The following is a 16,404-nucleotide window of genomic DNA, read 5'->3' on the forward strand; positions in this document are numbered from 1 at the left end:
TCCCAGTCTATTTGCGCAACGTCGGGGAAACTGGAGGGCCGGGCCCTACCCACCACCACACCCACGGTCTCCCGCGCTACAGGGGCGCGGGCCGGGCGGCCAGAGCATCCGAGTATACGCCGCTCCGCCTCGCCTTGACGTCGGTGCTGACGCCACCCGCCCCCCTCGCCGCCACAGAGTCCGGTCGCCGCGCGGGGTTAACTCTTGCGCTGCCACCCGCCGTGCCGAGACACCCCCCCCCCCCCAACCCAGTAACCTTTCTCTCCCCTACCCCCGCCAGAGGAGGGGCCAGGCTGCCCGGACCGACGTGGGACAGGTCCTGGGCAGCCCAGCCGCCAGGCGAGGCGAGAGGCCCCGATCGGCATCCAGGTCTTTGCCTGCGCCTGGAATGCGCCTCCCTCCCCAATCCAAGTCCTTGTTTACTGCGACATCCCTCCCTCCGGCCCGGCCCTGACCCCTCCAGGGCTGGGCGTGTCCTTGTCCGGCTGCGTCTCCACGCCCCGGGCGGGGGGCTCCTCAGGCCCGGGGCGGGGACCTGTCACCCAGCAATTCGCTGTTTCAGGGTTCGAGTTTCTTATCCCCATTTTTAACATGAGAACCGTCGAAGCCTAGAGAACTTGTAAGTCACCCAGAGGTGGGCCGTGTAACCCTGGCCGAGCCCCAGCTCGTGCGGCTCCCCTGCCCCACCCCTGAAGGGGCGGGGGCTCGATTCCCTCGACGGGGGAGGGAACCCTGCAGGCCCCGCCCTGCCCCAGGGGAAGTGAGAATGGGGGGCCCTCCCCCGCATCCTCACCACTTCCTCCCGGGGAGAGGCGGTGGCGGAGGGGGCAGGGGGGAAGGGTGGGAGGCGACGGGCGAGGGAGTTCAGAGGAACGGCCTCAGGTTCAGAGTGGGGGGTCTCCCTGCCCCCACGCCCAGGAAGGGCACGACTGGCGTTAATATATACCTCGCATGCAGCCCCCCCCCGCAATCTGCTCCTTCCTGGGGGGCCCCTTCCCAAGCGACCCGGACTCTGCCTGCTCCTCCCCACCCTGGGGAACCCCGCCGCCTCCTCCCTGCTCCCTCGGCCGCTTGCTTCACCCCCATTCGATCTAGTCCCCTACAGGAGCCTGATCCTGTAGGGCTGCCGACCAGCTGCCGGCCCACAAGGTCCTTCCCCCCCGCCCCCCGCAGGCTAGAGGTCCAGCCCCATCTTCTCTCTGCATCAGCCCAACTCCCTGAGACTTGTCTGCCTGTAGAGATTCACCTGGATTCCAGTCTTCCCTCCAAAGATTGGACCCATGCTTTGCTCAGAGCCTCAGTTTGTTCATGTGAAAAATGGGGACAGGTGTCACTCTTCGCGGTGCTGCTGTGGGGTTTTAAAGGAACAATGTCGAGAGTGGGTTTCCCATCTTGGCAGCATGGAAGCATCTGCTCATTACTTCACTAACTCATCCACTTATTCATTTAATTACTTATTAATGTATCCATTGATTCACACACACACCCTCCCCAATCCCAGGCAGCTTGGGAGCAACCTCAGGGGCCCAGAGGACTGTGGGTGGGGACAGCCCCAGGGTCTTGAGGCAGAAATGGGAGCTTCCACTTAACCAACCTGAAGCCTCCTCAGAGAGGCCCCTGGGGTCCCACCCCCAAGAGGCCTCTGCCTGCCACTGCAACCTCCACCTGTCCCCCCAAACAGGTCGGTACGTCTCAGGGCCTTGGGAAGATTCCGGCTGATGCAGGCAAACCCCACGTCATAGGTGCTCATCACCAAGGCTGGGCACATTATTGAGCTCCTACTGCGTGCTGGGGTCCTCCCCTTGGGAACAGGAATGCTGGGTGGGTCCCTGTGGCCCCTCCTGCCCTCTGGACACACATGTCCCACTCTTGTTGGTTTGGGGCTTCCCTGCTTTTAATGCTTTCTGGATACTGGGACATTTGGGGTCCAGGACGGGCCCAGAGTGTCCCTGAGGAGTGAATGCCTGAGTTTTGCTCTCATTTCATCGTTTTTCGGTTTCTTTCTATTTATGGCAAGAGAAACTGGTTTTCCATTCCTGGTGGTGACTCGAAGCTTCCCTCTTGAAATGTATTTACTGAAGTAGAAACAGAAAAGGGGTCGACTTAAAGGAAAAAATTGTGACGTTGACCTAAAGCGGGCTTCTATGTTATGGTGGTGGTTTCCCATCCCGCGTGAGAGTCTGGTCAGCTCAGAGGTGATGAGGGATGGCCCCAAACCCTCCCCCAGCACACAGGCCTGGGCATACAGCAGGTGTTCAATAGAGGGTGGTAGAATGGATGAATGATGGTGCTTGCACTTGGCCAAAAGCAAAAAACAAAAACAAATCAGCTTCTGAAGCTGGTCTTGTGAAGTCGAGCTCACCACCCTCTGACCCCCAAATCTTCTGGTTCCCCAACGTCGGCCTGTGAAAAGGCCTAACCTGGGTCTGGGCATACAGCAAGTGTACATAAAATGTGCACTGGATGAGTGCAGGAGTCCTGCCTGTCCTGGGGGGTGGAGGTCAGGGTAGCATAAGAAGTTATTTTCTTGGCCCATAGCCCTTCTGGACTCATTCAATCGATCAACAAGTATTGGATCTAGTGACTCTTCTGAGCCTGCGGGAGCCTCGGGACACCACAACCTCGGGAAAGAGTCAACAGGGCCACCGGTCATAAAGCAGGCTCTGCCCGGTGTCCATCTGGTGCTGAAGGGGGCTGCCGGCGCATCAGCGTCCTCGGCGGTAAAATGGTCTTGTGAGACTGGAAAGAGCCAGAGGGCAGGGGCTGAGTCCTCTCCCAGCGGCCTGACAAACACCTGCACTGGACGAGGGAGGAGGGCGGTTCCTGCTCCAGGCGAGGGCGGAGGCGGAACAGGAGGGGAGGGGCCGCCGCCTGCGCCAGTAACCCGATCCTCAGGAATGCGCCGGGGCCAGAAGCGCCCCCAGCCCGAGCCCGGCGCCCTTCCCCCGGCCCACCCGCGGGGTTCTGCCACCCGGGGACGGTCTCCGCAAGTTCCACCCCCACTAGACCTTGGGTCCTAAGCGCCGGGGGACTGTCCGCAGAAGCCCCATCCGGCTCCGCGGTGCTCTGAGCACCCCGGGACCATCCTTGGCAAGAGCCTCTGCCCCAGGACCCCTCCGCTTCACTCCCTTGGGCTTCCTGCTTAACTTTTTCTTTGGGGCTTTCCGTTTTATTAAGTAGATTTTAGGTCTCTGGAGCTTCAAATAAAGACTAAACATTAAATCGAATTGCAGGTTGCTTTAAACAAGAAAGCAAACCTCTTCGCGCTGGGGAGAGGGCAGAGCTGCGGAGATTTGAACGCCGGCGAGGGGGCGTTATGTTCAGCCTCCATTTGGAAGGCTGGGGTGGGAATGGGGCTGAGGCCTTGGCTGTGTGACCCAGGGAAGGTCGCGCGTCCTCTCTGGATGCTGCTCTGGGAAGTGGGATAATGTCCCAAGACTTAAGAAGCTGCAGGGAGAGTAAAGGCGAAAATGAAGAGTCCCGACCTAGCCCTGTTACCCTCTGGTCCCTCAATCCTATCCGCCACTTCTGCTGCCCTTGAGACAAATACCACCTAGGTTTCAGGGGAGGTACCTCCACGGCCCCCCCTTGCCTTCCTTCTCTCGCTCTGGCTCCCCTTGGCTCAGTGAATCCAGCCCCACTTGCCTCTCTACCCTCCATCGATGTGGCCAGCAGGTTCTGCCCCTGGGCCTTTGCACTTGCTGTTCTCACTGGGACACTGCCCTCAAATTAATTATCTCATGATTTGCTCCAGCTCCTCCTGTATTCAACATCACCTCTTGGGGTGACCCTCCCAGAGTACCCAACTCTAAAACACTACCCCCTTCATCCTCCATGAAGGAGGTACCATTTATTTTCCTTGAAGCTGTGCTTGTCAGGTTCCTCCTTCACACTGTGTGTCTGAGAGGTTGCTGGTGTTTGTGTCACCCATGTGAGTCCCCATCACTAGGCTCACAGTAGGTGCTCAATCATTGTATGTGGAATGAATGAATGAATGGGAGTTTTCCCTAGTTCACTGCATGGGACTGTTGATGGATTTCAGGACCCCCTTGACCTGCCTGAGAAGCCCCCTGTCTGGGAGTACTAAAGCTGGACACAGCTGCCCCCCAGCTCTATGGGGTCAGCGCTGGTCCAAATGGAGGAGCAGGAGTGTCCCAGAGGGAGGAATGAGAGGATGGGGAAGGGCACTGGGTCACAGGGAACAGCAAGTGCACAGCAGAGGAGCCTGAGGCAGGTAGATATTGGAGAGTAGGGATGGCAGAGGCTGCCCAAGGGCAGCTCCCCACACTTAGAGGCCAAGACAGGTCTTCCCCACCTAGCTCCAAGGACCCTCCTGGGGCAGAGAGAATCAAACACAGAGTGGACAGGGCTTAGTCAGATGGAAGGGTTTAGGGGAGTCGCTGGAGGCATGGTTAAGGAAGACTTCTTGGAGGAGGGAGTACTGGAGGTGGGTTTTGAAGGATGAGTAGGAGTTTGCCAGGAGGCTAAGGAAGGGCACTCCAGGCTGAGGGTACTCCAAAGAACTGCAGTTAAGTTTGGCCAAATGATAATAAAGTAAAACAATTATTATAGAGAACATTTATTGAGCCCTTACTATTTGTTCAAATACTTCCAATAAAAGTCACAATACTCCATGAAGTAGGTGGATTATTTGCTCCATTTTCATAAGCAGTAAACACACTCAGAGAGGTAACATGCCTTGGCCTTCCTGTGCCTCCATTTCCCAAAGCCTGTCTGTTGGGTGACCTCTCAGCTCAAGCTGGCCCTGCCCACAGCTTACCAGACCATCCCTACCTATCAAAGTCAAGGCCCAAGGTCAGGGTGGAGCCTCCCTAGGCCACCCACTCACTCTCCTGCCTTGGGGAGAAGCATGATCCCATCTCCTTCAGTTTAGCCCCACTGCACAGGCCCAGAGAAGGGTCCTAGGGCAGGGCTGGTTACAGGCTGGGGGCTGCATCCGCTCCATTTAGGGGTCCCTTTGCCCAGGCTGGTACCCAAGAGGACAGGTCTGGAGGGCACAGAGACCCACATTCCTGGAAACAGACACATACATCTACACACACACACACACACACAGGTACATAGATCCATATGCACGGATCCACACGGGCACAGACACCCACTCCCATGTGTGAACACATTTGGGTACACTGACCCACGCATGAACACACACAGGCACATGTGGGCACAAACAGACATTTGTGTGTATGTAGACACAAACCCAAACCCCCAACCGTCTGCCAGCCAGGCCAGGCTTCTTGCTCGTGATGACAACCTCCCTCATGGCCTTCTTGCTCCACAGCCCAGTTAGGGGCAAGGCCAGGTGAGGAAGGGAAATAGAAGAACAGGTGCTCATGTCCATAGGCCAGTCAGACAAACTGAGGCCAGAAACTGCCACAGCAACCCCACCAGCCAGTGTTCTCCTTTAACACTGGCTATTGGATGCTAGACCCCATGCAGGAAGCTGGGGACCCATCAGGCTCAAGATAGACAAGGTCCCTGCCCTCCTGGGACTTATGGTCCATCCCATCATTCTGGATGGTTCTGAGAATATAACGGAAACAAGGTGAGTGGGAGGGGCCTCTCTGAGGACAAGTGTAAGCATGGGGGTGGGGGGAGGGATCACCAGGCTGAGGGCATAGCACCTATCGATGAGGCAGCAATAAGCTGGGAAGACAAAGCTCAGAGAGGTTGAGGGTGATAGGTTAGAGGGGGTCACCCGAAGGAGCAAAGGAGCGTATGGGGCCTCCACCAACTGCTTATGGACTGGGCGCCATCCTGAGTGTGGTGAGAGCCATGGAGGGGTTCTGTGCAGGGGCTGTAGGTCAGATCCAGATGTCCCGAGGATCTCTTGGGAGTGTGGGGAAGGATCCCTCCCACCTCCCTCATATCCCATCGCCAGCCAGCCTTTATGGAGGCCCATTAAGCCTGACCTGACAGTCATGATAATAGTAATAAACAGGTAATAATTACCAGCTGGAATTCCTGCCTTAACAACCCAGTCCGGGAGTCACCGGGGTACCCACAGGAGGCCCTGGCAGACGCAGAGATAAAACGTAGGCGGCTGCCCAGGGGCACGGACGCCTGGGTTCTACCAGATGGATAAGAGCTCAGACCTGGTCACAGCTCTGGCCCCGAGGGCAGGTCACTCCACCTCGCAGAGCATTAATTTCCCGTCTGTAAAGTCAGGAAGTAGGACTCCCGCGCTTTAGACCCCACCCAGTGAAGAGTAGCAGGATCAAAGCATTTCCAGCAACTTCTGGCTGAAACCTCCTCTCCCCTCCCCCATCTTCCTGGGGCAAATACACCACCGGGGACTGGGGCGGGGGTGGGGGTGACGTGGAGACAGATCTGGCCCACACCTCCGGCGAGCCACCCGGCACAGCTCCCTCAGGCCCGCACAAAGCCTAGGCAGAGGTGCGCTAAGGAAGGCACAGTCGGCACAGTGGAGCGGGAGGCGACAGGGAGTTATTTATCCATCCGGAGCCCCATCCCCCTCCGGTCTCCGGAGGTCGGCACCGTCCCCGCCCGGCCGGGGCCCCACGCGCGGCCGCGGGGCGGGGCCGGGCCGCGGGGCGGGCGGGCGCCGGGTGGCCGGGCCCATCACGCCACCCGGAACGTGCCTTGGCGGGAGGCGGCGCTGGGGGCATTGGTCGTACACTGCACTCCTGGGGCGGAGTGACCGGGCCGGGCGCGCTGCTCGCCCCCATGACGTCAACCCATAAGGCAACGCGCTGTTGTGCCGTTTACCGCGCGTCACCCGGACAACGGCAGTCGGTGGGGGTTGGGGGGGGGGGGTGTCAGTGACTTGGCCCCGCCCCACCATGCAAATGAGCGACGTCACTCGTGCCCAATGGCGAGCAGGGACAGTGAGCTCATCGCGCCCGGCCGAGGCTATAAGGGGGCGCGCGGGACGCGCGGCTCAGGAGCCGCCGCCAGCGGAGGGCCGGGCGCAGCGGCCGCGGCGGGAGCAGGGCCGAGCGGACGGGGGGGCGCGGGCCCCCCGGGCGGCCGCGGCCACTCCTCCCCCCCGGACCAGCGCGGCGGGGGAGGCGGAGGATGGAAACACCCTTCTACGGCGATGAGGCGCTGAGCGGCCTGGGCGGCGGCGGCAGTGGTAGTGACGGCAGCTTCGCGTCCCCGGGTCGTCTGTTTCCCGGGGCGCCCCCGACGGCGGCGGCCGGCAGCATGATGAAGAAGGACGCGCTGACGCTGAGCTTGAGCGAGCAGGTGGCGGCAGCGCTCAAGCCCGCGGCCGCGCCGCCCCCAGCCCCCCTGCGCACCGACGGCGCCCCTGGCGCGGCGCCCCAAGACGGTCTGCTTGCCTCGCCCGACCTGGGGCTGCTCAAGCTCGCTTCGCCTGAGCTCGAGCGCCTTATCATCCAGTCCAATGGGCTGGTCACCACCACGCCAACAAGCACGCAGTTCCTGTACCCCAAGGTGGCGGCCAGCGAGGAGCAGGAGTTCGCCGAGGGCTTCGTCAAGGCCCTAGAGGACTTACACAAGCAAAACCAGCTGGGCGCGGGCGCGGCCTCCGCTGCCGCCGCCGCCGCCGGGGGACCCTCTGGCATGGCTGCGGGCGCCGCGCCTCCCAGCGAGCTGGCCCCGGCAGCGGCCACGCCCGAGGCGCCCGTCTACGCGAACCTAAGCAGCTACGCGGGCGGTACCGGGGGTGCGGGGGGTGCTGCGACGGTCGCCTTCGCCGCGGAGCCCGTGCCCTTCCCGCCGCCGCCACCCCCAGGCGCGCTGGGGCCTCCGCGCCTGGCCGCGCTCAAGGATGAGCCGCAGACGGTGCCCGACGTGCCGAGCTTCGGCGAGAGCCCGCCGCTGTCGCCCATCGACATGGACACGCAGGAGCGCATTAAGGCGGAGCGCAAGCGGCTGCGCAACCGCATCGCTGCCTCCAAGTGCCGCAAGCGCAAGCTGGAGCGCATCTCGCGCCTCGAGGAGAAAGTGAAGACGCTCAAGAGTCAAAACACGGAGCTGGCGTCCACGGCGAGCCTGCTGCGCGAGCAGGTGGCGCAGCTCAAGCAGAAGGTCCTCAGCCACGTCAACAGCGGCTGCCAGCTGCTGCCCCAGCACCAGGTGCCCGCGTACTGAGCTCGCGTGCGGGGCGCATGCGCGGCCTCCTCCCAGAGAGGCGGGCTCGCGTGGTTGGGGGGGGCGTGGGCGCCCCGGCCTCGCAGAGGGCGCGGCCCCGGGATCCCCCCCTTGAGGGTGCCAGGAGTCGGAGAGGGCGCCTCAGACTCGACAAGCTGGACCCCCTGCTGCCGGGGGGCGAGCGCATGACCCCCACCTCCCCAGCCCTCGCGCTGCCTCTGTCCCGGGCGCGCGGCCACCCAGTGTTGCACAAACCCGCGCGTCCTGGCCGCCCCTTTGTACACACCGCCGCCGAAGGAGGCTCCGAGGGGGCGCAGCCTCAAGCCCTGCGTTTTCTCTTCTTTTACTTTTTTTTTTTTTTTTGACTTTGGAAGAGAGAAGAACAGAGTGTTCGATTCTGCCCTATTTATGTTTCTACTCGGGAACAAACGTTGGTTGTGTGTGTGTGTGTTTTCTTGTGTGGGTTTTTTAAAGAAATGGGAAGAAGAAAAAAAAAAACTCCCTCCTTCCCTTTCCTCGCTCTCGCTTCCCTTCCCCTTCCATCCCTCCGACGCCCCCCTCCTCCCGCCCTTTTTCTTCTGTTTGTTTTTTTGTTTCGTTTTGCTACGAGTCCACATTCCTGTTTGTAATCCTTGGTTCGCCCGGTGTTCTGTTTTCAGTAAAGTCTCGTTACGCCAGCTCGGCTCTTCGCCTCCTTCTTCTCCGGCCGGGGCCTGACGAGGTGGGCGGGGCCTGGCCCGGTCCCCGTCCCCTCCTGCCTCCTTCGCCTCCTCCCTCCGCCCCTGCTCAGAGGAGGGAGTCGGCGTCCGGGAAGAACCTGCACATCTGGCGCTCAGCGAGCGCCATCTAGGAGCGCCTGGGTGCGGGGCCGACTCATGTCCGGGTTGGGCGGGGGACATTGGGGTTTCCAACCTGAGTTTGGAACTAGCCAGCCCGCGGGTGTCCCCTTTGTCTCCCCTTTGCGGAGGAGGGACTGCGGGAGGGAAGGGGGACAACTTCAGCCCGAGGCAGGGAGGAAAAGGCAGAAACTAACTTTCCAGGCTTCTGTTTGCCTGTCTGTAAAATAGGCAGAGCAATGGTAAACTTGTCCTATAAAGTTGTGAGGATTAAGACAGTTCGTTTACAGAGCAGTTCTTGGCTTACAGGTGGTGCTCAATGTAAGCTTGTATTATCATTTGTCGGATGATACGTGAGTCTCAGGAACAGAAGGAAGGTTGGCACAGGTAGGATCTGACCCAGGCAGTCTGCCTCCGGGACTGGAGGTGTGGTTAGGTTCTGTGGGACCACTGACTTGGAATCCAGGATTTTTCAAGTACCGTCTGAAACACCCATCCCCCAACATCGTATTCTCCCATTTTGAAGAAACTAAGGTTCAGAGAGGTTGAGTGACAGGCTTCAGGTCACACAGCCTTTTTTAGGAGACCGTGCAGGGACATTTGCACCTTGGGTTTCTCACTTCCACAGCCTTGACTGCCAGGTTACCCTCTTCCCCTGCCTGCTTTGGCCTTTGCTACTGTGGGGGCAAAAGACCCTGGACCTTGGGCTTCTGCCTCACTTCGGGCCCGAGAGACATGAGCATTGGTGGCCAAGGACACAGGGAAAGAGGGCAAGTGAGCTTTGAACTCCAATTGTGTGTGTACCCAACCCTGATAGGGAAGGTGGGCAAATCATGCCTGTTTTACAGATGAGGAAACTGAGGTGCAGAGAGGTGCAGAGAAGAAACGCCTTGTGCCCACAGTCCCTCAGCCATCGAAAGAGTGGGGCTTCACCACATACAAGTTCCCTCTTCCTCCGGATCACCCTGGCTGCCCACCTTTCAAGGCTTCAAGGACTGCTTTGGGGTTTGTTTTTTTTAACTATGTGACCTCTCTTTGGTACCACCTTCAGGCAGATGTTTCAGGAGAGGGGTTTGAAGTGAAAAGAGGGCTGATGCTGAGTTTGGGGTGTCCACACAGAGGAGACCAAGAACCATGCTTGGGGATCAGAGCTTCACTCTTCAGGAGACTTGAGTCCCAACTTGGGTGCCAATTTGCCCAATTTGCCTCTGTAACCTCAGCCAAGTTCCCTCCCCGTTCTGGCCTTTACCTACTGTGCTGTGAAAAGGATATGTTTCCCGTGTCCAGGTAACATATCTCAGGTCAGAAGTTGGAAGTGCTTGGGAGATGAAAAGCAGTGAAGTAGTATTCAGGCGAGGCGTACACTGTGCAGCCCCCAACCTATAGAGAAGGGGAGGCCCAGGGAGGTTACGAGATCTACCGGATACCCCCTGAAATGTTTTTACTCACAGCACTTTCGACACCAAATGAGTGGGGTTTTTTTCCCCCCCACACTAACCAGTTCTCCAACTGCAGACACCAGCTGGGTATCCTACAATTCAATTCTGACACTCTCTGCCTGGAGTTAGCACGGACCACACAGGTGAAGAGTTCAAGACTGTCCCACTTCAGACGCCGATCACAGGTCCCAGGTTGCCACCTGTGCTTCTTTTTATTAAAAGAATTATTTATTTTTGGCCCTGGGCGGCACGGGCATGCAGGGATTAGTTCCCCCAGCAGGGATCGAACCCGTGACCCCTGCAGTGAAAGCGCTGAGTCTTAACCACTCCGCGGGAATTCCCCCCCGCCACCTGTACTTCTTAAAGACCGGCTATAAACCCGAGGGTTCCCATCAACCCCTCCTTAGGTTCAATAATTTGCTAGAACCGCTCACAGAGCCCAGGAAAGCACTTGACTCACTCTTTCCAGTTTATTTTAAAGAATACAACTTAGGGACAACCAGATGGAAGAGATGCTTAGGGCAAGGTATGGGGGAAGGGCAAATGGGGGAAGGGCGAGGAACTTCCGTGACCTCTCTGGGCACCTCATCTTCCCAGCACCCCATGAGTTCACCAATGCTTGTGCAAGATTGATGAAATCACTGGCGTTTGGTGATTAACTCAATATCCAGCCTGTCTCCCCTCCCAGGAGGTCTGGGAGGTGCGGCTGAAAGTTACAACCCTCTAATCATGCCTTGGTCTTTTTGGAGACCAGCCCCCATCCTGAAGCTATCTAAGGGCCCCGACCACCGATTATCTCATTAGCATACAAAAGACACTTACCACTCCGGAGGTTACAAAAGTTTTAGGAGCTGTGTGCTAGGAACCAGGGACAAAGATCCTGCTAAATGGCAGCACAGGGGCTCAAACCCAAGCCTTTTACCTGCCCAAAAGGAGCCTTGGGTCTAGGTGGAGGCCCTGTCTTTTCGTTAGCATGTGACCTGAAGGGCTTTTTGGAAACCATAGATCTGGCCACTACTTGCCACTTTTCTGGAAAAAAGGCCTTGACTGCACCTGGCGCTGGGCAGGTCAGTGTCTCTTTCCAGGCAGCTCCCCACCCGAACTATTTCCCTTCCTTCTGGCCTCGGGACCTTTGCACAGCTGCAAGCCTGATACACCTCTTCCCTCAGCCGCCCAGCTGAGCTTCACCTCTCAAGCTCTGCTGCAGATGCCCTTATTGGGCTCCATCAGTGCTCTGTGCTTCCACTATTATTGCCCTGATCACCCTGGATTTGTGTTTGGCTCACTCAGGTCATGGATGGGAACTGTCCTGGTCACTGCTGAAATGAAGGACATAAGTCTTGTCCAACTCCCATATCCCTGGTTTTGCCCAAAGCCACACCCACAGTGTGGAGAAGACGGGATCTTTGCAGAGGGAGGCTGGGCGTCCCTGTTGGCCTCTTGTTCTGATGCCCCCCAGTGGCTCCCCAGGGAGGCCAGGCAGAGGCCTCTGGGCCAGGCTGTGTGGCTTTGGCACGACACTGCTGAGCTGAGGCCAAAGTGTGTGTCAGCCGTGGCCCAGCCAGCAGTGATTCACACCAGACCTTGGCCCAGCCCCAGGAGGTGACCGGGGATGGTGGCCTCACTTCCCCTTCCAGGCCTGTGGCTCAGGGTCAGTGCCCACTTTTGCCAGGCAGTGGGAAGATCCCAAGGGGCCCTGGGCCTGGCACTACCCTAAGGAGTCCCCATCCTCAAAGCCAGACACTCTAGGCCCTTTAGGATGTAAGTCAGAGCACAAGAGCCTGGCTTACCCCTCACCTTCTCAACAAAACCCAAACTCCTATAGTCCTCTCTGAAGCCCTACCTATACAGTCACTCTCCCTGCCCTCTTCTCCCTCCCTCCAATGACTTTAGCCTCCTCCTCCATGTTCCCTAAACATGCCCAGCTTGTTCCCACCGCAGGGCCTTTGCACATGCTCTGCTGGCCACCTGGGATGCCCTTCCCACAGCACACCCCCAGCCAACTCTTTTTCTCTCTCTGTGGGGCTCAGCCCATCCCACCCTCGCTTTGGTTCCCTCGTAACAGTTTCACACCCCTAGATTATCTGAGTTGTTTGTGTCCCCAGGTCCAGATCAGGTCCCAGCACAAAGTAAGTGCTCAGCAAAGACCCAAGGGATGAGACTGAGGCCACCTCCAGACACATGGAGGGGGAGATTTTGGGGTCCCCTCTGTGCTCAGAGCCCTAACTTTCTACTCAGGATGGGCAGGCAAGATGTAGCAATCACCATGCCCTCAACCCTGACCCTGACCTGGGTCCTGCCCCCTCCCCCACCCCACTGAGTCAGCCTTCTAATACCCCCTCCCCCCAGGAGATAGGATTGGCCGGAACCTGGCTGTGAGTCACAAAGCCACTGTGGCACCAGGGCCCCAAGGCCAGCCGTGGGGCTGGTGGGTTCAGCTTCAAGGGCAGGTGAGTGAGGCTGGTGGCAGGTTTGGTGGGGGGGCAGTACGTGGAGACCTGGTCATTCTCCCCTGGCCCCCAGCGCCTTCAGAGTCCTCCTGGGCCCTCCAGACTGCTTTGAGAGGTGGAACAACTCCACAACCTCTCACAGCAGGGGTGCTAGGGGCCCCCAGAGGCCTGATGGTGGGTTTGTCTGCCTTGGGGGCCCAGCCTGGAGAACCTATCATGTCTTCTTGGGAAGCTGGGAAAGTGGTCTTAGCTCATGTGACACATTTGGAAGGCTCAGAGGGGTTTACTCAAAATCGCCTAGCTGGCCACTGAGCTTATGTGTCCGCGGCTCCTGTTCCTTCTTTTCATTTCTTGCCATCCTCTTTCTCTCACTCTGTCCTTCCTTTGTCTCCTTATTCTGACTGAGTTTATTGAAAGGGCTGAGCCCATGTGGTTGAGAAAACCTCAGAACCTGGGATGGACCAGTTTGGATCCTGAAGCGGCCGTCACCAAGTTCTGAATCCTGGGCCACATTCATCCATCCATCCATCGATCCATCCATTTATTTATCCTTCCTTTCATCCATAAATATCTCTTGAGCACGTACTATGTGTACTGTTCTAGACACTGGGACAAGGGCAAACAAAGGGTCCTCCCTGGTGGGCAGCTCACAGTCTAACGGGGGAGGCAAATACGAAACGATATAAAGAAGTAAGACACGGTATGTTGGTACTTCCCTGGTGGTCCAGTGGTTAAGACTCCGCGCTCCCAATGCGGGGGGCCTGGGTTCGATCCCTGGTCAGGGAACTAGATCCTGCATGCTGCAAGTAAGAGCCCGCATGCCGCAACTAAGACCCGGCACAGCCGAATAAATAAATAGATTTTTAAAAAAAGAAAAGAAAAAAAGACACGCTGTGTTGCCTCAGGTTCCTCCTCTGACATGGGGGCAGTGACTGTGCCCACCTCCGGGGAGCCAGCTTCAGGCCAGTTTGCTGTTACGATTCAGTTCACATTGATGCCCATTGTGCCTGGGGCCTGGCCCATCTTGGGGCCAGATATTCTTTTTTTTTTTTTTATAAATTTATTTATTTATTTATATTTATTTTTGGCTGTGTTGGGTCTTCGTTTCTGTGCGAGGGCTTTCTCCAGTTGCGGTGAGCGGGGGCCACTCTTCATCGCGCCGCGCGGGCCTCTCACCGTCGCGGCCTCTCCCGTTGCGGAGCACAGGCTCCAGACGCGCAGGCTCAGTAGTTGTGGCTCACGGGCCTAGTTGCTCTGCGGCATGTGGGATCTTCCCAGACCAGGGCTTGAACCTGTGTCTCCTGCATTGGCAGGCAGATTCTTAACCACTGCGCCACCAGGGAAGCCCAGGGAAGCCCTGGGGCCAGATATTCTTGAAAACAAATCGACTGTGATCATCTCTGCCTTGAGATGTTTAGTTCATTATCATATCAACGATTAATATGATTGAATTTAAATCTACCATTTTACTAGTTTCTGTGGTCTCCGAATTTTATTCCTCTGTTCCCCCACTTCTGCCTTCTCTTGGATTATTTGAATCTTTTTCAGAATTCTATTTGAAATTAACTACTGACTTTTTTTTTTTTTTCCTTTTTAGGGGCTGCTCAAGGAACTGTAATCCTTAACATATATCCTTAAGTCACAATTGACTTAGACTTACTATTGTTCTGCTTCACCTAAAATGTAAAAATCTTCCAACTGTATAGGTCCTTTTACCCTCACCACTGTGCTTTATTCTCTTTGTCATACGAATGACATCTACCTAGATTATAAATGCCACAAGACAATGTTTTAATTTTTGCTTATACAGTTATATGTGTTCTTTAAAAGAGGAAAATAATAGTCTTTACTATTTATGAGGTATTTATCATCTCTTATGTGTTCTTCATTTCTCCCCAGAGATCTGTTTCCCTCAAGTGTAAATCTCCTTCAGCTTGAAGAACTTTCTTAGTAGCATTTATTGTAATGCAGGTGTGCAGGTGACAAATTCTTTTAGTTTTCTTTTACCTGAGAATGTCTTTATTTATTTTTTTTTTTTCAAAAAAAATTTTTTATTGAAGTATAGTTGATGTACAATATTAAATAAGTTATAGGTATACAGCATAGTGATTCACAATTTTTAAAAGTTATGCTTCATGTATAGTTATTATAAAATATTGGCTATGTTCCCTGTGCTATATAATACATCCTTGTAGATTATTTTATACATAATAGTTTGTACCTCTTAATCCCCTACCCCTAGATTCTTAGGAAGCTAAAGGGACACATCTGAGAAGGTATGGTGGCATCAGACCCTCTAAATGATTAATAACAAGACACATCAACAAGCACTTACTTAACAAGCAATCTGTGTTGGTTGATTATGTGCCACGCTGGCAATAGAGCTGGGGACACAGCAGTACAGCCCTTGCTCTCCAGTTAGCATGGTAATCATGGAGGTAATCACCCATGACTGCCGTCTGGGCACAAAGCATCTCTCAGGGCATAGGAGCTACACTAGCCACATAAACCAGGTTCTTTGCACATTTTGGACCAAGCAGAGATGACCAGTCACGTATCATCTTGCTTCTCTTTCTTTCTTTCTTTCTCTTGCTCTCTCCCTTTCTTTCTTATCAAAGTATAGTTGACTTATAATGTGTTAATTTCAGCAAAGTGATTCATATATATATATATATATATATATATATATATATATATATATATATATATATATATTCTTTTTTAGTTTCTTTCCCATTAGAGTTTATTACAAGATATTGATCATCTTGCTTCTTTTACTTCCTCTCTGAGGCAGAATTGATCCTCATTCTTTGCATACTACTTACAGAACCACTTTTGTTTCTGAGGAGTTTAAAACCTTTTTATGCAGCTTGAAATCTCTGAGTATCTCCGTTGGCGGCTATTATTTCATAGAGTCTACAGAGAAAGGTGTGCATGAGATTTCTTTGAGTACCTAGCCCACCAACCCCACATTGAGGGGGGGAATTCCACAAAGCCTATCCATTTTGAAAAATTTCAGTGATGCTTTGTGTCATACAGTCATCTCTATTCTGGCTTGCAGGACTTCCCAGGGGGTAAATTGACCAAAAAAGGGCAGCAATTCAAGATGCAAGTCAAGGATTTCCCTGGTGGTGCAATGGTTAAGAATCCGCCTGCCTATGCAGGGGACACGGGTTCGAGCCCTGGTCCGGGAAGATCCCACATGCCACGGAGCAACTAAGCCTGTGTGCTACAACTACTGAGCCTGAGCTCTAGAGCCCGCGAGCCACGACTGCTGAGCCCGCGTGCCACAGCTACTGAAGCCTGTGCGCCTAGAGCCTGTGCTCAGCAACAAGAGAAGCCACCGCGATGAGAAGCCCGTGCGCCGCAACGAAGAGTAGCCCCCGCTCGCCGCAACTAGAGAAAGCCCGCACGCAGCAATGAAGACCCAACGCAGCCAAAAAAAAAAAAAAAAGGCGCAACTCGAGGAGGACCAGCTTCTGTTTTCTGTAAAATGTCTTTAACTTTACTCTCAAAGGACATTTTCACTAGATATATAATTATCAGTTGGCAGGTTTTTTTGTTCTTTCATCACTTAAG

General features: G+C 55.6%; 1 protein-coding gene across 1 annotated transcript; it reads left to right on the top strand.

The window, feature by feature from the left end:
• The first annotated feature begins 6,934 nt into the window (after positions 1 to 6,934).
• JUND (JunD proto-oncogene, AP-1 transcription factor subunit) lies at positions 6,935 to 8,777 on the top strand. The gene has a single exon (XM_068536731.1). It carries the CDS (start codon positions 7,060 to 7,062, stop codon positions 8,098 to 8,100), a length of 1,041 nt encoding a protein of 346 aa, XP_068392832.1. The 5' UTR covers positions 6,935 to 7,059; the 3' UTR covers positions 8,101 to 8,777.
• Positions 8,778 to 16,404: the final 7,627 nt, after the last annotated feature.

This window comes from Eschrichtius robustus, chromosome 2 (genome assembly GCF_028021215.1).
Source record: "Eschrichtius robustus isolate mEscRob2 chromosome 2, mEscRob2.pri, whole genome shotgun sequence".
Lineage (NCBI taxonomy): Eukaryota > Metazoa > Chordata > Mammalia > Artiodactyla > Eschrichtiidae > Eschrichtius > Eschrichtius robustus.

Excerpts from the sequence above, each read along its gene's own strand:
- JUND (XM_068536731.1), top strand. The coding sequence starts at position 7,060 with ATGGAAACACCCTTCTACGGCGATGAGGCGCTGAGCGGCCTGGGCGGC.